Below are 22,403 nucleotides of genomic sequence, written 5' to 3'. Positions count from 1 at the left end.
TTCTTTGTTTATTATTTAGATCTTCTTCTTGTTTTATGAATAAAACATTTTATTTTCTTTTATTTCTTTTCCATTGTTGTCTTTTCATACTTATTTCTGTTTATTTCTTCTTTTTTTCTTCTTCTTTGATGCTTATTTTAATTCTAAATAACATCTATTTCTATATTTCTTATTTAATGAATGAATATTTCATTATCATTATATTATTATTTATAATTTCATTTATTATTATTATCATCATTTATATCATTTTCTTTTCTTATTATTTCATATTATCTTATTTCATTCTTTCTATTATTATTTATTATATTTATTATTAAATTAATTCATCATAATTAAATTATTATTTGATATTTCATTATTTTATTATTTCATTTTGTATTAATGTTTATATGTTGTATTTCTGATATTCATTCTTCTTGTCTTATTAAAGAAAATAAATAAGTAAATAAATAAATAATAAAGAAATTGAATTGAATAATATTTATATTAAATACATTTATTGAACAACATTACTGTGTCATATAATATTATCCTTTCATTCATTATTAAATTTGAATAAATATGATATAATGTAAAATGAAAGTGCATATAAAATACTACCATAAACATTTAATATAACAAATAAATTAAGAATAATGACACAAGAATAAAGAATAATGAAATAAAAGAAGTTATATCAATAAAAATGAATTAAATTCAATGATTGGTAATTAACACCAATATGATATTTAACATGAAAATGAAATAAATGAATAAACAAATAAAATTACAACACATGTATAATGAATATTAAAGTCAATATAAACCAATAAAAAATAAATAACACAATAATGAATATTCAATAATAATCTAACAACAATCATTTAAATAGAAATAAAATATGATAATGAAATTAGAATATTTACTAAGTCAAATGGTTTATAATTGATTTTTAATATTAAAGAGAGTTAACAACCTGAGTAAAATATTTTAAATTACTAAATTCTTTAACAAATTAACAAAAAAGAAGAAATAAAATTTTTATGAATTTTATTCAAAATTAATTAATTTTTCCACATATCCTTGATATAAAGGAAGAAGTAATTTACCTTCAGAATCAAACACTTTATTAACTTCAATTTCAATACTGTATTCTTTTTTGTCTTTACGCATTATTATTTGAAAATATGGAGTATAAGAAATCATTGCACTATAAAACTCTATCTTAGGTTTCTTAATTGCAACAGCAAAACCACTATGTTTAAACCACATAATATAAGTTAAATACCCATCAACAATAATGTAAATAATAATTATTGCAACAATATGCCAATATGATTCAAGCCATGGTTTTGGATACCACCAAGCAAGTGCTCCTAAAAAAGAACAAATGACAGAACAAACAATAATAGTATTTGAATACCAATAATCAATATCATATTTTAATTGAGTTTTAAGAATTTCTTCTAGTCCTAAGTCTAATACTTTCTTTAATTCAACTGGATTATACAATGAAACTTTTGGAACAGTTAACTTGTTTTTTCCCATTTACTTTTATATTTTAAAGTTCAGAACTAAGATCTTTTAAATATGAGTGAAGAACCAAGTATTCAATGTGAAAGTATGCATCACACAGCTCCTAAACCTGGTAAAAAAAACTTTGGTAATTTAGTACGAAGTGCACAAACACAAGGTGTTCAACAAAAACGACTTGGTAGAATTCAAACAAATAGACAATATTTTGATTCTGCTGAATATTCATTACATAAAGTAGCACAAAAGAAAGAAGAAGAGGAAGAAGAAAAAGAAAAAGAGAATAATAAAGAAAATAAAGAAGAAAAATGAAATTATTTGAATTAAATTACTTTTTTTAACATTTCTAAGTTTTTAATGACGTAATAACTACGTTAGTGTATTTCTTGAATTGAAACGAAAATGGCTTGTGGTATTTTAACAACATTTTTCTTATGAATTAATTCAACATCAACCCATCCATAAACCTTTGGCACAGTAAATGTAAGTTGACCCCTTTTTTTATTTCCTTCTATTTGACAGATAATAGAAGAAATTTTTATTTGTGTTGTTGCCCCAAGGTTTTCTCCTTGAACTATGACTTGGTTATTAACACAACAAAATTGTGGATAAAAATTATATTCATTTTTATTTTTTTCTCTTTCAGCATCTTCCTCCTCTTCTTCTGAAATTATACTGTCTGAAGAACTACCATCTTCTACTGTAAAATCTATTAATCCATCACAATTAAATTTATACCCACTATCAATTATTATTGGAATTTGTTTATTTCTTTTATTCACTAGTTCTCCTTCTTTAACTTCATTAAATTTGTATTCTTCACAGGCTTCATCTTCATAAGGATGAATACGATCCATCAATGTATTAATTTGTACTGAGAAAGAACGAATTTCTTCAAGAAATAACATTTTCATTCTTTGAAGAAAGAATTGAGTTTTATTATCTCCATTACTTAATGAAATAGGTAAAGCCTCAAACTGTTTTGAATATCCATCAAATTTAGTTTTACACTCTTTAATGTTGCTAACAAACTCCGGACATATTTTAAGATTTAAACATGAATAATTAGTAAATTCATCAAATAAGTCTGCACATACGTTCATTATTTCTATTATTTTTTCTTTTTTATAGAATATATTTTGGTAAAATGAAGAAGTTTCAGAGATTTCTTGTTTGATTGTTGTTTGATTTACTTTCATTTTGAACAAACTTGAAGTCCAATTTTCTCTTCTCTTAAACATCATTTGAATTTATTAGTTCACACTGCATAATAATATAAAAACAAAAAGAAAGGGCTCAATCCATGCATATAGTCAACATTATTTTTGATAATGATTAGTTATCCCTCTGACATACCTAATTCGTTTCATTGCCCAATTAATTATTTTCTAAATAAAAAAAGTATTCTTATATTCTACTCTATAAAAAATTAAGGTTTTTTATTTAATTAATTAAAATTAATTAACATAATTATAAAATTTATCTTTTTCTCTTTGAATTAAATTCTAATTATTCATTCTTTTAAACAAATATTTGTTTTTGAATATACTTCATTTTAATTAACATTAAAATATCGCTATTCTTTAATTAATACTCTTTTTACTTACTCACCTAAATTTTCTTTTTTCTATTTGTTATACCAATTCATATCGTTCTCTTTTGTCAAATATTTTAGTCTATCTTATTTCTCAATGAAGTATATTATTAAGTTATTGAAAGTAGTTATTATAATTTTACAATTTATATTTTGAATTTATTAACATTACTTCTTTATAATAGAAGTCATTTCAACAAAAGATATAACATAATTACAAGAGACAATTATTATTTAATCAATTATTTTATTATCTTTCATAATAAATGATTAATAAAATTCTGTAAAATATTATTTATACAAAAGAAAAAAAAATTATACACTTAAAATATTAATTAAAACTTATTTTTTTTCTTGAGCCTTAAATATTTTAAAATATTCATCAACAAGGTTATCAATACGAGAATTTAAAAATTTAATTTTCTCTTCTGTTGTACTATAATGACCTAAAGATAATACTCCTCCTATGACAAAATCATTAAGATATAATTCAGTTACACCAAGTCCATAATTTGAAATGCACATTAATAAAGCTATGTCACAAGAAATATCCCATGATAAACAAGTAGATGGAATAACTGGAAGTAATGTTTTACATTCATAAACTAGTTTCATTGCATAACTTAAAATGGAATACATTTGAGAATGTGTGATAACTTCTTTTGGACAATTTGGATTAGAAAGTATTTCATTAACAATTATCTGTAATTGAAATGAAGTAATTGGAACAAATTGTGTTTTGTCAATTTTCCAATTAGAAACGTTACTGCCAAATCTATGAATACAACTTTCAATACAATTTAACCATTCATTAATCTTTTCAATTCTCATTGTTGGAATATATTTTTTAAAAATTTTATGTAATTCATTTTCAATAATTATTTCTTCTGAAGTATCAGAATCATCCATTGGAACAACTTTTAGTTCTTCTAATGGAACAATAGGAATAATAACTGATGTATTATTTTGATTTTTATCATGTTGTTCTAATAAATTATTTTGTTCTATTTCTTCATGTTGTTTAATAACATTTCCTTCATGATCAAGTCGACCATATTTTTCAAGAATTCGTTCTTTATTAAATTTTTTTGGACCAACTATTAAGTCTTTTAATTTCATTTCATTTTTATTTTGTAATGTTGGAGATTTTATAGTCTTTATTTGTTCTAAAGAAGATTTATTAATTTCATTATTCTCTTTATTGTGTTCTTCAATTTGAACTTCATCTGAAGAAGACTTATTTAAAGTATTTGTATCTATTTGTTCATTCAATTCATCAATTGGATAAATTTTTCCTTTCTTTGCAAATCCATTAATTAACCTAATTTGATCATTATCTACATCTAAAACAATTTGATGGATTTCTTCATGAGACTTAAATGTTAATAAATCATTAATTAAATATGTTTCATTTATTGGTTTTAATTTACCAGTATATCCATATTTAAAGTTATGTTTTGTTAATAATTGATAATATATTTGTGTTTTTTCTGAAGTACTTAATTCTTGATCAAGTTCATTCATCATTGTTGTTATTTCATCTAATGATTCACTAATAGTTAATTCAAATACAAATAAATTCTTTTTAGATAACATTAAATATTTGGTTCTAATAATTGATTCAAAAAGTGGAGAATATTCATTACTAAGATCAATTACAATATCAATCATACTTAAATCTAAAAACATTCTACTACATGAATTATCAACACATACAATACGATTGTTTATTTTTAATTTATCTTGTCTATTTCCATTTTTCTTTTTATACTCTTGAATAATATTTTCTTTTTCATTACTTTCAATATCATTTAAAAACATTAATGAACAAATACATTCAACAAGTGGAAAATTAAGTTCCCATTCTATCATATTACAATTTAATTTTTCTGAAATAGTTCTAAGTGTTTTATCATAATCTCCTAACACAGCAATTTTAAATTGAGTATTATTTAAGATTAATTTAATTAAATAAATTATAAATTCAACTTTACATCCTAAATTATTTCCTTTATAAAGTGATGGGTCTGTTAAAATTCGTTTCATCATTTCAAGACATAAATCTTTATTAGTTGTTGATTTACTCATTAAACTTTTCATAGTATTATACATATTTATTTGTTCTTCTTTCATATGAAGAAAAACATCAATATATTTAATATAATAATTAATTGGTGTATATTCAAGAAAAGAAACTTCACCTAATTTTCTTTTTTCAATTCTTGATCTTAATGCTTCAGACTCTGTAAATTTATCATAAAGAATACAAATTGATTTTTCTTCACAAAAGAAATTAAATTGAAATGCAGCTTGTGGATCCATATCACAAAAAAGAATATCAACAAAAACTTTTCTTTTAATTCTTAACATATTAGGTGTTGAAATAATAATACCATTATAAAATCCTCTTTTATCATTTCTATATAATTCATCTTTTCTAATTTTTTGAAGAGGAACAGTTGTAGGTCTATCAAGTAAAAATGTAATATTTATGTCTGGAAAAAATCTGTTTATATTTTCTTTATAAAATGGAATATTACTTTCTTCAGTAACAAAAATAAAAGGACCAGTTAGTCCCATTGTCATTTCTCTATATAACATTTTAAATAATTCAAATTTAAATTGTAATGAATTGTAACACCATGTAACATTTCCTCTTTTTAAACTTCTAATAACTTCTTTAACATATTTTATAGTTGGATCATTTTTTGAAAATCCCTTTGGATTTGTTTTAGAATCTCGTATTGAAACAATAGGTTTTGTTCGATCTTCATATCGTTTAATAAGTAAAGAATATTCAGGACTTGTAAAAAATTCACTACTTTCAGAAGATATAAAGATTTCATCATTATAATTCCATTTAACAAAATAACCCATTGATGAATCATCTCTAAGTTGTTTATTTATAATTTTTTCTGGCATTAAAATATCAGCATTATACTCTTTATTTAGTGCTGGTTGTACAATCATTGAACCAAGTTGATTATTTTTTATAAATTCTTTAAATATATTATTAGGATCAATTTTAATATTTCCTTCTAATTTACTACGTTCAACCCATGAACATTCAAGTATAGAATAATCTTTCCATTTAACTAAATAATATTCTCCATTTTCAGGAAGTTCTATATCTTTATTAATATCAGGGTCATAACATTTAAAAGTTCTAAGTTTTGAAAATATTGAACCAGATATGTATTGAGTCAGAATGTCTTCAACTATCATTCTATCCTCATTAGAGTCTCCCATCCTAAAATGTTTTCTATCTCTTTTATTTTTTAGTTTATTTCAAGTAAATATTTTAATATTTATCAAAAATTAAACCATTTAAATGAAATAATCAAAATTCTAAACTCTTTTAAATAAAACTAAGAATAAATAAACTTATCTTTTCAATGAATAAAACAGCTGGATTGTTACAATGGTGTCAAAGATCTACTAGTGGTTATGAAGGTGTTGATGTAAAAAATTTTACAACATCATGGAAAGATGGAAAAGCATTTTGTGCTCTTGTTCATCACTTTAAACCAGAACTTATTAATTTTGAAAAGTGTAAAACACAAACACAACAAGAAAATTTAGAAATGGCTTTTGCTGCAGCTGAAAAAGCTGGTGCTCCAAGGATGATGGATGTTGAAGATTTTGATATGGATGTCCCAGATAAGTTAAGTGTTATTACATGTATTGGTGTATTACAACAATACTTAGATACTACTCCATCTACAGAACAACTACATCCTGCTAAAGAACAAAAAGAAAAAGTACAATATACTCTCTACTCATCTGCAACTCATTCTCCTCCTGTTAAATCAAAATCACCATCTATTTCAAATGATATTCAAAACCATTCTGTACCTCAAAGAAGATCAACAGTTGCATCTACTTCTGATGCTGCAAAAAAAGCACAATTAAGTCTTTGTTCTTCTTGTGGAAAGCCTATCATTGGTAGTGTTGCATTAGAAGTTAAAGGAAAAAAATATCATAAACAATGTTTCTTCTGTTCTAGATGCAAAAATGTATTAGATGAAAAGTCTTTTGTATCTATTGATGATGCAAATTATTGTCTTGTATGTGGTAAACAAGTCTTTTTTGAAAACAAAAAGAAAAAAGAAGAAGAAAAAATGAATAGTAGTGAACATCCTTTAAATTCAACTCATGACCAAATACAATCAACTCCAAATGCCAATAATCCAATTTCATCTCCTACTAATGATTTAGAAATTAAAAAAGAAAAGAAACCTATTCAATCTTCTGGTAATTGGAGACAGAAAAGTGAAGAAGCAAAGAAATTACAACAAGAGAAGGAAGAAAAAGAAAGAAAATTAAAAGAAGAAAAAATTAAAAAAATGATGGCGTTAAGAAAATCAGCTCAGTCTCAAAGTCCTGATATTTCTGTTCTCAACCAATCATCTTCTAACAGTAGTACTTCACCTGTTCCTGAACGTCAAACAACAACTAATAATCTTACTACTTCATCGATAAAAATTAGAAATGGAGGTAATGAGGAAGATGTAGTAAAAAGTAATGACAATGTACCAAAAATTGGACTAAGAACAAGTATTGGAAAAACAACAATTCTTGAACGTAAATCCTTTGAAAATCAAAGTTCATACAGAAATTCTCTTACTAAACCATCAAATGATAATTCACCTTCACCATCATCATCTCCTAATTTCATTGATCCAAATGATGATGAGTGGGTTTCTGGAAATACAATTAAAAGAAGATCAGAATCACCACGTCCTATTCTTTCAGATGCTGAAGATGAAGATATAGCACCTCGTTCACATACTGTTAAAATTGATTTACCAAAACCAATATTAGCAACATGGCAATTTTATGTTGTTTTATTTACAATTATTGGAGTAATGACAATTGCATTTTATGCTTTTTTTAAGTAAATGATGCATTATTTAAATTTTCTATTTTTTTCCTTCTTTAAAGAAAAAGAAAATACGAAAATTCTTTTACAAAAAAAAAAAACAAATAAGAATAAATATGAAATGATTAAAATAAACTAAAAAGAACTTATTATTTGAAGAACTTTAAAAAAAATAGTAAACATATAATAAAAATATAATAACAACAGAAAAATCTCACAACATTTATTTCCACCCTTCAATGGAGGAAAAAGTCAATGAATTAGATAATCAGAAAATGATTTCAATTTGTCTTATTGGATCAGAAAGAGTTGGAAAAACAACGTTACTTAAAATATGGAGTGTTAGTTTTTTTTTTAATTTTTAATTTAGATATAAAAAATTAATATTTTAGAATGAAGAATTTGAGTCTGTTTATTTAAAAACAGATGAAATAATCTCTAAAACTTTAAAAGTAAATCATAATAATACTACTCTTGAAGTTACTATTGTTTGTTTTATTGTTTTATTAAAGTACTTTAATGAATTTTAAAGAATAATATAATAGTGGGATTGTTCTGGAGATGAGTTCAAAAATACAAGAGGAACTGTTGATTCTTATGTCAGTAATGGTCCAATCCATATATTTGTTATATCACAATCTGATAAAGGAAGTGTTGTTTTTTTAAAAGGATTTATTAACAGTATATTTTATAGAAAATCAAACCCTAAACGAAAATATATAATTGTTACTCATTGTGATGAAGAAGATTGTACAGAAGGACTTATTGATGAAATTACACAAACATTACATTCTAAAAGATATAATGTATGTTGTGAAGAAATAGAAAAAATAAAAAGTATTCTCAATGAAATTGTTATTGAATATGCAAATGAGTTTTTACCTAAACCAGAATTAGATTCTATTCAAACTCCCTCAAAAAAATCATGTTGTTTTTTGTTTTAGTTTAATGACAACATGGTCATTAGTTTGATTAATTTGTTGTTATGTTTACTTTTTTATTCTCTTGTGTTTTTATTTGTTTTGTTATTCTTTTTTATTTATTTATTTTATCAACTGAATCATAAGAAATATAACAATTATTTTTTGTTAAAAATAAAGATATTTTTTTTCATTTGAATATTCTCATTGAATTACAATAAGAAAGATTAATAGTGATATAATCTCCAAATTAAGATATGGATTTTGTATTGTCCCATGGAAACTAGGAGAATTGGAGAAGATAGATAAACAAATAAGAAAATCATTAATTCACCTCCAATTATACAGTAGAAATATCCCAAAAAGTAGATTATATGTTAAAATAAATGAATTGGGATTAGGATTAATGTCAGCAAGAGATGAATGTGGTAAAGAATTATTAAGAATATATTTAAAATACAAATATCAAACACAGGAATAGGAGAAATGATAGAAGCAATAAAAGAAAATCCAAATAGAATAATTAAAAGAATGAAGAAAGCATTTGGTAAGAATATTAATTTTAATGAATTAATGAATGTAATAGAATTAAATGAAAGAAAGCATGATGTAAAGGAAATATTTGAATGGGTAAATAATGAATTAAATGAAAGATATTTAAGTGAATTGAAAGAAAAGAAATGTGGTGAATATATAAGATGTGCAAATGGCACTTTCAATCATAAGAAATTAACAATAATAACATGGAAGTCATTAAACATAAAAAGAAATGCATTCCTCCAAATAGTAAAGATGCAAGAAGGAGTAACTATGACAGGAAGTATTAAATCAAAATTACTCCAAAATGATGCTTTAAAATATTGTAAACATTGCCCTAACACAATTGCATCTATTAGTCATATATTGTTAGTATGTAATGAAGAAGAATCAAATATTAAAACATGATTATGTTTGTAAACAAATATATAAACACATATTAATTACATATTTTAATGAATTTGATGCAATTGATTTTAATAATCCTCCTAAATGTATTAATAATGATGAAATGATTATAACTTACAATAAAGATTTATTGGTTAGTGACGGCAACGAAAAAAAGCAAATAATTGAAAAAGAAGAGAATGAATGATATAAAAGAATAAAAAGAAAGTAAGAAGTTTGATATGATGAAGAAAGAATAAAAGTAGAAAGGAGAGAATATAAAAAGAAAGAAGATAAAGTGTAATAAAACAAAAGAGATGATAAAAGAAGAAAAGAAAGAAAAAAATAAAGGATGCAAATTTTATTGAAACAAATAAAAAAAGCGCAAAAAAAAGCGCAAAAATTAATGATGCAAAATATTTTGAAATAAAAATAAATCATCATTTGATATTATTATATTTGATAATAAATTATATTATATATTAAATACAACATATTTCTTTATTATTTATCTTTCTTTTTATTATTTCATATATTAAATTATTATTCATTCATTTATTATTTATATTTCATTTATTAAATAAAATGAAAATGAAATTGTAAAATATCAATTAAATATTCATGAATAATAATTTATTAATATTTAATAATTGAAATAACAAATAATAATGTAACATTATTAATATATTCAATATATTCTTTATTTAATTTGTTCAATATTAGATTATTCTATTTCATTATCATTTCATTGTCTTCATCATTTTATTTCATTTATTATTTCATATTCATTTATTATTTTTTAAAATCAAATAAACAATAATATTGATATTCATTCATCATATTCATTTAATATAATAAATATACACAACATTTCAGAATAAATAATGAATAATTAAGAATGAAAATATTGAATTATTCTATAATTTATTCAACATAAAATCAATAAAACATATATTTTGATAATACACAAATGAAATAATAAAGAAATATACAATACGAAAGAATTAATAAAAAAGAAATAAAAATAATGAATGAATATAAAAATTGATAAATAATAGAAGAAAGAAATAGAAAAACAACGAAAACAAATAATATAAAAAGAATACAAATATATGAAAGAATAAAAAGAAAGTAGAAGAAGAATATAAAAATAATAAATCACAAAGATGTAATAAAAGAAGAAAAGAATGAAAATGGTGTATTTTTAATGTAAAAATTAGAAATATGAAATAAAAGTGTCTAATTTAATGATGTAAAATAATTAATATTGTTTTATTGAAAAAAAATATTTTATTATTTTTTATGTTTATTATTTATATGTATAACTTCATTATGATGTTTATTATATATTCAATCATATGTGTTATGTTATTATTATAACATATAATAAGTGATAAAATATAAATGAAAATGATATGAATATATAACATAGATTGAATATAAAACAAAAGAATAATAAGAATAAATGATAAATAAATATAGAAATGATAATCAATGATATAATAATAAAATCAAAGTATAAAAGATAAAATTAATATTAATATAAAACAAAAGAGAATAAATATAAAATGAAAATAGATATAAATGATAATAATATAAAAGATGAATAAGATGAATAAACAAATACATTTAAATATAAAGAATAACAATAAGAAAATCTAAATAATATAAACATAAAAATAATAAAATAAGAATAATATAATAATATATAGATAATAAGAATAATACAAAGATATAAATATAAACAGAGAAATAAATATAAAAATACGATAGATAAATAACATATAAATAAAAAGAATAAAAAGAATAAAAAGAAATATGAATAATCAAATCATTTATTTCATTAATATTTCATACAAAATGAATACAACTGATTATAAAATATAAACATAAATATATACAGATTGTATATTTATCATATTTTTATTTTTTTATTTTTATTTTAGGAGTAAAATATAATAAATGGAATATTCTATGGATGCAAAATATTTTGCATCTTTTTTCTTTTTTGTAAATTATTTAGATGCATTTTTTCTTTGCTAATTTTCGTACCCAAATAAATGAAACAAAAATAGAAGAAATAATAAATGAAGGGATAGAAAAGAAAAAAGAAAAAGAAGTAGTAGTAGAAATAAAAAAAATTATTGACCAACAAATAACATCAAAAAATGGAAGTGTCATCAAACAAGTGGACACTTTAGAAGATGGTTCGAGTCAAAATGAGTAGATAAAACTACTACAGTTAAAACATGGAAGTCAATCAATATTAAGAAAAATGCATTTCTCAAATTAACTAAAATGCAAGATGGAGCAATATTTTGTGAGTATAGAAAATCAAAAATAATGAAAAATGAAAGATTAAAATACTGCCCACTTTGTAAAGACAAGATAGCTACAGTAAAACACATTCTACTATCTTGTATTTATCATAAAAAAATCACAAATAGAAAAACATGACCATATAGATATTATATTATGGGAGGGATTAATAAGAAAATATACATGAAATAAACAATATAAAAACCCCCATATGAAACAGTGTTCAAATATAAAGACATCACAATGATATGGAACAAATAAATAATGCCTAAAAGTGAATGACAATCCCACAAAATACCATATATATTAGATAAAAAGAATAAAACTTGTCTATTATTTGATATGACTAATGTTGAATATCACAATATTAATGGAGTGTATTTGAAGAAAAGAAATAAGTATAAGGAATTAAAGAATATTCTAATGAAAATAGAAAAACTAAAAGATTTCAAAATAAATCCAGTAGTAATCTCAATAAATGGATTAATAAATAAAGAAAGTATTAAATTAATCAAAGAATTAAAAATTGAAATTGACATCGAGAAAGAAGTAAAAAACCTTGTCATAAAAAACATGATGGATGTCATGGAATACTGCTTCAATCACAACCAAACATACTCCGTAGAGCTGCTTGAAGAAGAAGACGAAGAGACAGGATTAGTCTCCCCTGAGCCAGGAAGAATAGAAGCTAGTTCTATTAATATTTAATTAATTGCTTATTATTAAAAATAAATTTTATTAAATAGTAATAAATAACATACAAGAATTAATTTAAATCAAAGGTACCTTCTATTATCATTTTTCTGTCATTTAAAGTTTCTTCTAATTGTTTAATCTTTTCTTCTTTGGTTTGAATTTCTTCTTTTAATTGACTATTATAACTTTCAATATGTTGAATTTTTCTATCGTTGTCTTGAAGTAAATTTCTTAGTTGTGTATTTTCTTCTTGATACCTTTTTAACACTGAACTCATTTTTGCCAATTCTTTCTTACTTTGACTTTCATTTTCGTTAGCGGATTTTGTTCTTTTTCTTTCATACTCTAAATTATTTTCTAATTCCTTGTAACGTTGGTCTTGAATATTTAACATATCATTGTACCACATAATTTTATTTTTTGTATAAGCTATTTCTTCTTCTTTCATTTTTAATTGATCTCTTAATTGGTCAATAACCTCTTGAAAAGAGCCTTCAGTTGGTGGTGTATTTCCTTTTATTCTATAGTCTCTAGTCAAATGATTATTAGAAGCTGAATTACTTATTGTTGAGACATCACCTTGAGGAATCCCAGAAAATGGTGTTTGAAATGTAGGAGAATATGGATGGTTTGTTGTTGTCGTTTTAGGTATTGTTTTTTCAATTGGACTATTTATTTGTTTTTGGGGAGTATATGTACTCTTTTTTGTTGTGTTAGGAACTTCTTTTTGTTTCTTTGTCATCCCTGTATCAGGTTTATGTTTTAAAGGGTCAAAAGGAACAGGATTTCCTAGCAGATTGCAATGACCCTTTTTTTTAAAGTCATGAAGAGTTAAAAGCTCTTTTCCAGACACTTTTTCAGAACTGACAGAACCAACTTCAATAAGATCATGAATACTTAAATTTACATTTTTTCTTTCTTGGTAATTAGAGCAATCTAAATAACATGAACAAAAAGTTGTTCCATCACTAACTTGAACAAAAAGATATTTTGTTCCTTTTTCAAAATTAGAATTAATCCCTTTAATTTGGAGTGTAGTTGGATCAGTTCTTATTTTGTAGCGCTGAAGAATAGGAATTATATTTGTTGTTAAATAATTAGTACCCTTAACAGGAGGTATTGACATGAATTAATAATTCTTTAGTCCATTTAAATTTATTATTTTTTTCTCATTATTTTTGGAAAACCCTTAAGGGTTATTATTTTTTTTCCGAAAAGATAAGAATGAATTTTCATACAATTTAAGTTATTTAGTGAATAATTCTTGACTTAACGTCTCAACCATTTGATGTAGTTTTAATCTAAACACATCTTCAATTACTTGTATTTCCTCTGAACTTAATTTCTTTTTTAATTCCTCCCATTTTTCGTTTATTGATGGAGGTAAAGGTTGGGCTTGTAATGTATTTTGTGGGATATTACAATTATCCTCACTACTTTCACTAGTCCTTCCATCTTCACTATTATTTAATAATTCATCTTCATCATCATAATTTAATGGTCCAACTGACATAGCAAGTAATTCAGCTACTTTTCCAATATCACCACCAGCTTGATTAATACATTCATCAACAATAGATTGATCTAGTTTGGGAAATAATATTAAAGGAACAGGAGGAGTATTAGAAGGGTTGTTCATTTGAATTTTTGTAGTTAATTCAAAACCTAAAAGTTAAAAAAACAAAGACATTAATTATCAACATCAGAAAGACTTCCTTTTTGATAGTCTAAATCAGCACTAATTTGAAAATTATTCATACTTGAAATCTTTTTATATGGTCTTTGTATGAAAAATTGTTCAATATATTGAGAAACCATCTTTAATGCTGGCATTTGTGATAATACTCCTGGTGTTTGTGCCTTTTCGATTTCTCCCCATGGAACAATAATGTCAGCTCTTTTACGTTGTGGATAAACCCATTTATCATATGCAGGTTTAACAAATTTTTTATATTGAAATAATACAGAATCAAGTGTTCTTCCACGATAATTAATATCTCTTAAAATTCTTCTTGCAAGTCTAGTATCATTATCTGATTCAATAAATATTTTTAAATCAAACATATCAAAATAATTTTCATATTCTTTCATTTGATAAAATGTATATAATCCTTCAAATATTACAACATCTCCAGTTTCAACTGAAACCCAATCTGGTTTTCTTGAATGAGTAACATAGTCATATACTGGTAATGATACATTTTTCTTTGCCTTTATTTTTTTTAATGTATCAATTATTAAGTCCCAATCAAATGAACTTGGTGAATCAAAATTATATTCAGCAACATTATCATGTTCTTCTTTTGTTAATGGTCTATAAAATGAATCTTGTGAAATAACTACAAATTTCTCTCCTTTTAATGTATTTGCAATTTCTTGACAAAATGTTGTTTTCCCTGAAGCAGTTCCACCAGCAACAGCAATAAGTACAGTTGGATTGTTATAGAAATGATATCTAAAAGTGTCTTGAGACATAATGAATTGTTGATTTGAAATTCTCTTTTTAATTTCATTAAAAACCCTAACTTTTTTAATTACTAAATTTTTTTGAGGTAGTACAATCTTCTTGTTTTCATAACTTCTGTTTAGTGATAATAAAATTAAGAGTAATGAATAAGTCGTTGCATTTTCTTGAAAATTGTAAAATAATATTTGTTTTTTTTTTAATTCTTTTTCTGTTCATTTTGTGAAGAACATAATAAAAATCTTCTTCTGTTATAAAAGTAAGGAACAAGGTTACGCCAAACATGCTTTCATAATAATAACTTGTTAATCAGATAAATTTAATGACAAACCATTTATATTTTATTTTATCAATCTAAATTAATCAAAACAACTATTGAAGATGAAAAGAAAATTCTTTTTTATCCAATAAATAAAAAGTTAAAAGTCTGGAATAACTGAAAATTCTTACTGAGATGTCAGCTTCTGAAAATACCCATCTTGTAGAAACAACTAGTACTCCAAGTATTGATACTCAACAAAAAAGTGTTGCTCAAATCACTGAAGCACAATCAACTAATGTTTGGAATGTTATATTATGGTATTTCTTTGAAATTAGTTATCATTTTTATAACTGTATTGTTAATGTAACTGTTGGTCCATCATTACAATTATTATCTATATATGCAGGTTATGAAAATTCAACTGGTGTTCAAATGACAACTGTTTGTAATGCTGTTGCTAATTGTATTGCTATGGTTGCTTCTCCTTTTGTAGGAGGTCTTAGTGATTATTATTCATTTCGTAAAGGTGCTGTAGTAATTTGTGCAATTACATATTATACATGTTTTTTGATTGCTGGTATCTTTTATTATCATTTTTGGTTACTTTGTATATTGTTTTGTATTGCAAGAACATCTTTTGAGTTAGTACGTTTGTTCTATGATTGTCAAATTCCATATATTATGGATCAAAAAAATAGAACATTAGCACAAAGTGTTGGAGGTGCAGTTTCTTTTACTGGTGCAATTCTTGCTATTGGTGTTTCATTTTGTTGTTCTCTTGTTTGGGGAAATTACTCAAATGTTAATCAATTACAAATTACACATGCAGAACCTGACTTTGGACCATTAAGACAATTGATTCTATTTAACTTTTTCCTTGGTGGATATGTCTTCTTACCATATGTTTTCAGTATAGAAAAAAGTACTCCACCAGCTAAGCGTTCTGTTATAGAAACATTAAAAGTTATTGGATTAGATTTGATTGATTCATTTAAAAATTATTTTAAAAGTAGGGATTGTATATTTATGTTTATTTCATGGTGTTGTACATTGTCTGCATTAAGTGTTGTAAATGGGTTATTTGTTGTTTTATTAACAACAATGTGTGGAATGAAGAAAACTGCAACAGACATTGTATTTTTAGCTTTAAATGTAACTGCATTACTTTGTGGTGTTCCATGGGCATTTTTCTTACATAAATTTGGACCAAAAAGAGCATTACAATTAATGTTAATCTTATTATTCTTTGGAATGGGATGTCTTGTTCTTACTGGAATGAAAGTTTCAAGTACTAAAATACTTTCTCAATGGATTATTATCCCAACAATAATATTCATTGGTCCAGCATTTAGTGTCGTTTATACTGCCTCTCGTCAATTAGTAATGGAACTTGCTCCTGTTCAACAATTAGCACAATTTTCTGCTGTTACACGTATTGCTGCAAGAGCTGGTGGAATGGTATTCCCATTAATCTTCTCAACAATAGTAAAACAACTTTGTGCACATGCTTTTTCTACTAATAAGTATAAATACAATTATGCATATCGTATTGCACAAATTCCTGTATTTATTCTTCTTATTATTGCTTTCTTCTTTATGTGTTTAGTTAAAAACCATCATAAAGAATATGTTTCAGGTAAACGTGCACCATATTCTAAAGAAACAGATATTGAATTAGGTGATACAGAACTTCCTCCAGAACAACAAAATAAAGAACAAGAGGAAGATGATGATGAAAAAGAAGAAATACCAACTATTGTTGAATAATTGTTAAAGAAAATGTAAAAGAAGACATAATAAAATTTCTTTTTCAAATATTATTTTAATGGTATATAAAACAATTTTATAAATTAAAAAATTTTTTAGAGAAAACAATAATAATAAATTAATTGAAATAATAAAACCCCATAAAAAGGAAAAAATATAAAACAGCAGTATAATAACCCTACAAAATAAACTAGTTTTTGCAATGCCAAAGAGAGGAGCTGGAGGAAGACAAGGAAATAAATTCAGAGTCACTTGCGGTTTGAATAATGCTTCAACCGTTAATTGTGCTGATAACACTGGTGCTAAGACTCTCACAATCATTTCCGTTAAGGGATTCCATGGAAGATTAAATAGACTCCCAAGAGCTGGATGTGGTGATATGGTCGTTGCTACTTGTAAGAAGGGTAAACCAGAATACAGAAAGAAGATGCATACTGCTGTTATTATCAGACAAAGAAGAACTTGGAGAAGAAAGGACGGTGTTACCTTATACTTTGAAGATAATGCTGCTGTTATTGTTAACATGAAAGGAGAAATGAAAGGTTCAGCTATTACTGGACCAGTTTCAAAAGAATCAGCTGATTTATGGCCAAAAATTTCTTCTAATGCTCCAACCATTGTCTAAGCAATCGTTAGGAATATTTTTGTCATTACTTTTTATTACTTTTCATATTAAATTAAAATAACATATTCAATTTTTTTAAAGAATTATTAAAATTAAAATAATCTTTAATATCCTATTATTTTATTTGTAGTTTTTTACTTTCATTAGTTTCAAGAATTTTTCTTTTGTTCAGTTTTAATGTATACCATAAATTAATAGATATATCATTTTGTTATAAAATTAGGTTCTTTAAAACATTTAAATTTTAATAGTGTTTGTTCAAAATAAACCCATTAAAATATTCCGCTTTTTATTTTTTTATTATTCAGTAATTTATAAAATTGACTATTCTTTAAAGAAATTATTAATTGAGAAGATATTTATATAAAAAATAAAACCATATTATTTCTAATAAAAAAATATTTTAAAATAATATAAGATAAAACAGTTTTTAAATATCATAGATTATACAAATGTTATTTTCAATAAATTAAAAGAAATATATTCTGTATCTCATGTTATAATTAAAACAAATCTTGGAAGTATTTTGTTTGTTTTATTCTTTAAAAGAAAAAGAATTATTCAAAAAAAAAACATTAATAAAAACAACAAAGTACATTTTTTATTTTAATTGTATTTGAGATAAATATAAATTATTTCATTTGTAATATTTATAAAGACTAATAAATAACTGTTAATTTATTTATAGTTATAAGTATTATTTATTAATTCTAAGTTTAATCTTTTTTATTTAATAATTTGTTGAGAATCTTTTATTGTAAAGAGTAATTAATGTATAACTGATAATAAAATAAATTTATTTTATTTAGTAGTATAATAAAGTATTTAATGATAAGAGTTAAGAGTTTAATTTATTTATAATAATGACTTCTTTCATTATTGTTATTAAATATTTTTTAAAAGAATAATTAAGAAATATGAAAGAATAAAAAAATATGAAAACAAACAACAATTTCTTACATTAAAGTAAATAAATTAATTCAGTTGTTAAGTTAAAATAGAAATAATTCAAACTTAATAGTAGTTCTATACTAATAATAATAATTTTCTGTTTAATCTAATTCAGTAACTTTATCTTCATCATTTTTTATTGTTTCTTCAGAGTTTTGATTATTTTCTTTTATTGAATCAATGTCTATTTCAACATCATTTTCTTCAACTTCTTTTTTTAATTCTTTTTGTTTCTTTAAAACAATACAATTTAGTGTTTGTGTTATAAGACATCCAACAGTAGCAATTCCACCCCATATTAATCCAACCCATTGAGACCATTCTAAATTATCTGTTTGTGTTGATATTAAACCAGCAACAACAGGAGAAAGACAACAAGTTAATTCTCCAACCATTTCCACTAATCCCATCATTAATCCTCTTCTTTTTGCTGAGACTTTAACCGAATACAATACATTCATTTGAAGGTCTAACCCAGAAATAAAGCCAGTTGGAATTGCAAAAATTAAACAAACCCAACCATTTTTGATGAAATTTAATGCAAGACATACTAACCCTAAAACAATTGACATAATGGTACTAAGAATCATTTTATATTGCCATGCTTCAATATATCCAATAATAAAGAAACAAATAGTTTGTGAGAAATAAATAATTCCAAGAAAAACACTTAAATATACTTCTGGATCATCATTCATACCATTTAAAATAATTTCTCTATCAACTGCATATAAAATGTATTGGTTACATAAAATTGCAATTGTTCCATAAACATGGAAATGTAGAATAAGTGCATTAATAAAATAATAAAGAATAAATCTTGGAGGTTGTGGATGATTAATTTGATTTATTCTTTCTTTCCAACCAATCTGTTTTGTTTCTGAATCAGAAATATTTTCTGTATTTAATTCATCATCCATCTCTTTTTCATTGTCTTCTTGATTTTGTTTCTTTTTCTTCTTTGGTCGTTCAATTAAATGATTCTTTTGTGGTAACGTTGGAAATAGAACATATGCTAAAATAGTTAATCCTCCACATAATAATAGTGAAGAATTAGCACCAAGTTTAACTTTTAATGTTCCTCCTAATAAAAATCCAATTGCCTTTCCTAATGACCAACATAATGCAAACATTGATAACTTTTTATTTTCTTCTCCTTTATATGATTCTGTTGTAATTAAACTTTCGCATGGAGACCAAAAGAAAGCTAAAGCAGCTGATTGTTGAAGAAGGAGAAAATAAATGGGTAAAATTGACTCTGTTTTTATATAAATTAACCCAATCGTTAAGCTACATGTCGCTTGTAATATAAAAGAGATTCGACACATCAGTGCAGGGTCTGTTTTATCAGCAATAAACCCCATAAATGGTGAAACGATACCTGTTAATCCAAATGTAATACCATCTGCTAAAGCAATTTGAAAAGATGAAGCATCTCTATCTTGCATAAGAAGAGGAACAACTAACCAAAAGAAATAAGTCGACATATTCATAAGGAATCCTCCAATATAATATCGAAGCAAATTTAACTTTGTTGTGTATTTAGTCACAATAGAAAACGTCTTACAGCAAGACATTATTTAAATAAAACAAGTACCCTCTTCTAATTTTTTGATAATAGAAAAATGTTATTTGCATAGAATTTGGGAGAAAAGAAAAGAACTAGGAAGATTATTTTGGATGAAAAGATATTTATGTTTTGAATAGCACAATTCAAAGTTTGAAAGAAACGATGTTCATATCTAAAATATTATAAGAAATAATTGTATTATCCATTTATTTATTCAACAAAATTATGTTAACTTATGTAGTAAATACTTCAATCCAAGAATTAGTTTTAACAACTAAAGAGTTCTTTTTATAATAGTAAAAATAAACTTATTATAGTTAAAACATTTAATTTAGTATAAACACTAAGTGTTTTTTTTTTTTTAAATCTTTACGTCGTTGTTATATTAGAGGTGTTTCATAATTTCATTCTTTTTAATGAGTTTTGATATCTGAGAAATTTCTCAACGTAAGATAATTTAACGAAAGTAATTTAATATCTTCTCAAAATAAAGTAAATAAAAACCCATTGAAGTTTCTGTTAGTCACTAATCTTTTTATTTTGTTTTTTTTTTTGAAAAGACAAATAACAAAACAACAACAAAAATGATTAAAAAAAAGAAATAAGAAGTTTTGAAAACAGTTTAAAGAGTAGTTTTTGTATTGATAATTAATGATGAAGATTACTAAATATAGATTCAAAACAATAAAAATTCAGAAGAATGGTTATTATCTAAAGAAAGAATTATTTACTTTTTTATCTATTTTTACATAAATCTTTGTCATAAAAATAAAAAAAGAACTTAATATTTTCTAATCCTTACTTTCATGAGTGTTGCGGATTATTCTATTCTTTCAACAATCTCTAATATGGGACCAGATATAACAGGATATGTTGGTCATGGTTCTAGTACATTACCTATTAATATTGTTGAATATAATTGTTTTATTGATTCAATGTACAAAGATCTTTTTCAAACTCCTTTAGAAGAAATGCCATTTCAAGAATATTACAAATAAAGGTAAAGGTGTATTATTTTTAATTTATTTTAACATTTATTCTGACAGTTAAATGACTTATATCAATGTTGTTTACTTATTCTATTAACTTGAATAAATAACAATAAATAACAGAAATACTAAATTATTAAATTGTTATTCTTAATTATTAATGTTATTAAATTCTTTGTTTTTAATTAAATAACTAATTTTTCGTTATTTAAAACAATTTTAATAAATAATTCATAAAATAACTAAAAGTAAATAACAAGGGTTGTTAATAAAAAATAAAAAGAAAATTTAATTCATTGATGAGTGCTTCAACTAAAACCTCTAAAATTACACAATCTTCTGTACTTATTTGTGATGGACTTCCTGTAGGAATTCCTGTTGCTTCAGTTCCTAAATTAACGTTATTCTTAAAAAGAATGGTATTAGTAAAGAATGGAGCAGAATTATCAGACCAACCAAATAATGTACAAGTTTTTGTTGATGAAACAAGTCAAAAAACTACAGGAATTGGGTTTATTGATTTTAAAGATGATGAAGCAGCAATTAAATTTAAAACAAGATTTGTTGAATTGAAATTCGATAATAAAAACACATTAAAATTTTATACTAAAAAAGAGATTGATGAAATCTTAAAAGAAAATGATGAATATACACCATTAGTCTTTCATCCAATTGAAGTTACTGATTTTAAAGGATGGCTTAAAGAAGATAAATACACTGAAGGAAGTGAATGTGTTGCAACATTCCAATATGGAAAGACTGTTTCATTAGGATGGTATAATCCAAGCATTCCAAAAGAAATAACAATGCAAGAAGAACAACCATTTATATCATCTAATTGTTCATTTTCACCATCAGGTACATTTTTATATTCAATTACTGAACATGGATTAATTGTAGTTCAACCGGACTGTAAAAAAGAAAT

General features: G+C 23.9%; 11 protein-coding genes across 11 annotated transcripts, besides 2 other annotated features; 5 read left to right on the top strand and 6 right to left on the bottom strand.

The window, feature by feature from the left end:
* Nucleotides 1-1,032: 1,032 nt before the first annotated feature.
* On the bottom strand, nucleotides 1,033-1,530 carry EHI_051790 (uncharacterized protein; the record flags this gene model as incomplete). Its single annotated transcript, XM_648299.1, has 1 exon — nucleotides 1,033-1,530. One exon carries the CDS (start codon nucleotides 1,528-1,530, stop codon nucleotides 1,033-1,035), a length of 498 nt encoding a protein of 165 aa, XP_653391.1.
* Nucleotides 1,531-1,889: 359 nt separating this feature from the next.
* EHI_051780 (uncharacterized protein) lies at nucleotides 1,890-2,618 on the bottom strand (the record flags this gene model as incomplete). Its single annotated transcript, XM_001913531.1, has 1 exon — nucleotides 1,890-2,618. One exon carries the CDS (start codon nucleotides 2,616-2,618, stop codon nucleotides 1,890-1,892), a length of 729 nt encoding a protein of 242 aa, XP_001913566.1.
* An 833-nt stretch (nucleotides 2,619-3,451) lies between these two features.
* Nucleotides 3,452-6,358, bottom strand: EHI_051770 (uncharacterized protein; the record flags this gene model as incomplete). Its single annotated transcript, XM_648301.1, has 1 exon — nucleotides 3,452-6,358. The coding sequence occupies one exon, from the start codon at nucleotides 6,356-6,358 to the stop codon at nucleotides 3,452-3,454; it is 2,907 nt and encodes a 968-aa protein (XP_653393.1).
* Nucleotides 6,359-6,504: 146 nt separating this feature from the next.
* EHI_051760 (uncharacterized protein) lies at nucleotides 6,505-8,010 on the top strand (the record flags this gene model as incomplete). The annotated part of the gene is made up of 1 exon (XM_648302.1): nucleotides 6,505-8,010. The coding sequence occupies one exon, from the start codon at nucleotides 6,505-6,507 to the stop codon at nucleotides 8,008-8,010; it is 1,506 nt and encodes a 501-aa protein (XP_653394.1).
* Nucleotides 8,011-8,266: 256 nt separating this feature from the next.
* Nucleotides 8,267-8,935, top strand: EHI_051750 (uncharacterized protein; the record flags this gene model as incomplete). Its single annotated transcript, XM_001913530.1, has 3 exons — nucleotides 8,267-8,332; nucleotides 8,384-8,479; nucleotides 8,537-8,935. 3 exons carry the CDS (start codon nucleotides 8,267-8,269, stop codon nucleotides 8,933-8,935), a joined length of 561 nt encoding a protein of 186 aa, XP_001913565.1.
* Nucleotides 8,936-9,124: 189 nt separating this feature from the next.
* Nucleotides 9,125-9,998: a repeat region.
* A 1,891-nt stretch (nucleotides 9,999-11,889) lies between these two features.
* Nucleotides 11,890-12,876: a repeat region.
* Nucleotides 12,877-12,920: 44 nt separating this feature from the next.
* On the bottom strand, nucleotides 12,921-13,976 carry EHI_051740 (uncharacterized protein; the record flags this gene model as incomplete). The annotated part of the gene is made up of 1 exon (XM_646209.1): nucleotides 12,921-13,976. One exon carries the CDS (start codon nucleotides 13,974-13,976, stop codon nucleotides 12,921-12,923), a length of 1,056 nt encoding a protein of 351 aa, XP_651301.1.
* Nucleotides 13,977-14,096: 120 nt separating this feature from the next.
* On the bottom strand, nucleotides 14,097-15,325 carry EHI_051730 (phosphoribulokinase/uridine kinase family protein; the record flags this gene model as incomplete). The annotated part of the gene is made up of 2 exons (XM_646207.2): nucleotides 14,097-14,515; nucleotides 14,563-15,325. 2 exons carry the CDS (start codon nucleotides 15,323-15,325, stop codon nucleotides 14,097-14,099), a joined length of 1,182 nt encoding a protein of 393 aa, XP_651299.2.
* A 443-nt stretch (nucleotides 15,326-15,768) lies between these two features.
* On the top strand, nucleotides 15,769-17,388 carry EHI_051720 (transporter, major facilitator family; the record flags this gene model as incomplete). Its single annotated transcript, XM_646206.2, has 1 exon — nucleotides 15,769-17,388. The coding sequence occupies one exon, from the start codon at nucleotides 15,769-15,771 to the stop codon at nucleotides 17,341-17,343; it is 1,575 nt and encodes a 524-aa protein (XP_651298.2). The 3' UTR covers nucleotides 17,344-17,388.
* A 157-nt stretch (nucleotides 17,389-17,545) lies between these two features.
* EHI_051710 (60S ribosomal protein L23, putative) lies at nucleotides 17,546-17,968 on the top strand (the record flags this gene model as incomplete). Its single annotated transcript, XM_648068.2, has 1 exon — nucleotides 17,546-17,968. The coding sequence occupies one exon, from the start codon at nucleotides 17,546-17,548 to the stop codon at nucleotides 17,966-17,968; it is 423 nt and encodes a 140-aa protein (XP_653160.1).
* A 1,052-nt stretch (nucleotides 17,969-19,020) lies between these two features.
* On the bottom strand, nucleotides 19,021-20,496 carry EHI_051700 (transporter, major facilitator family; the record flags this gene model as incomplete). The annotated part of the gene is made up of 1 exon (XM_646204.1): nucleotides 19,021-20,496. The coding sequence occupies one exon, from the start codon at nucleotides 20,494-20,496 to the stop codon at nucleotides 19,021-19,023; it is 1,476 nt and encodes a 491-aa protein (XP_651296.1).
* Nucleotides 20,497-21,777: 1,281 nt separating this feature from the next.
* Nucleotides 21,778-22,282, top strand: EHI_051690 (uncharacterized protein; the record flags this gene model as incomplete). The annotated part of the gene is made up of 2 exons (XM_001913529.1): nucleotides 21,778-22,155; nucleotides 22,250-22,282. The coding sequence occupies 2 exons, from the start codon at nucleotides 21,778-21,780 to the stop codon at nucleotides 22,280-22,282; spliced, it is 411 nt and encodes a 136-aa protein (XP_001913564.1).
* Nucleotides 22,283-22,403: the final 121 nt, after the last annotated feature.

Source organism: Entamoeba histolytica, genomic scaffold (genome assembly GCF_000208925.1).
Source record: "Entamoeba histolytica HM-1:IMSS scf_1104750517067 genomic scaffold, whole genome shotgun sequence".
NCBI lineage: Eukaryota > Evosea > Mastigamoebida > Endamoebidae > Entamoeba > Entamoeba histolytica.
The sequence above is the reverse complement of the archived record's forward strand: the minus strand, read 5'-3'. Positions and strand labels throughout refer to the sequence as shown.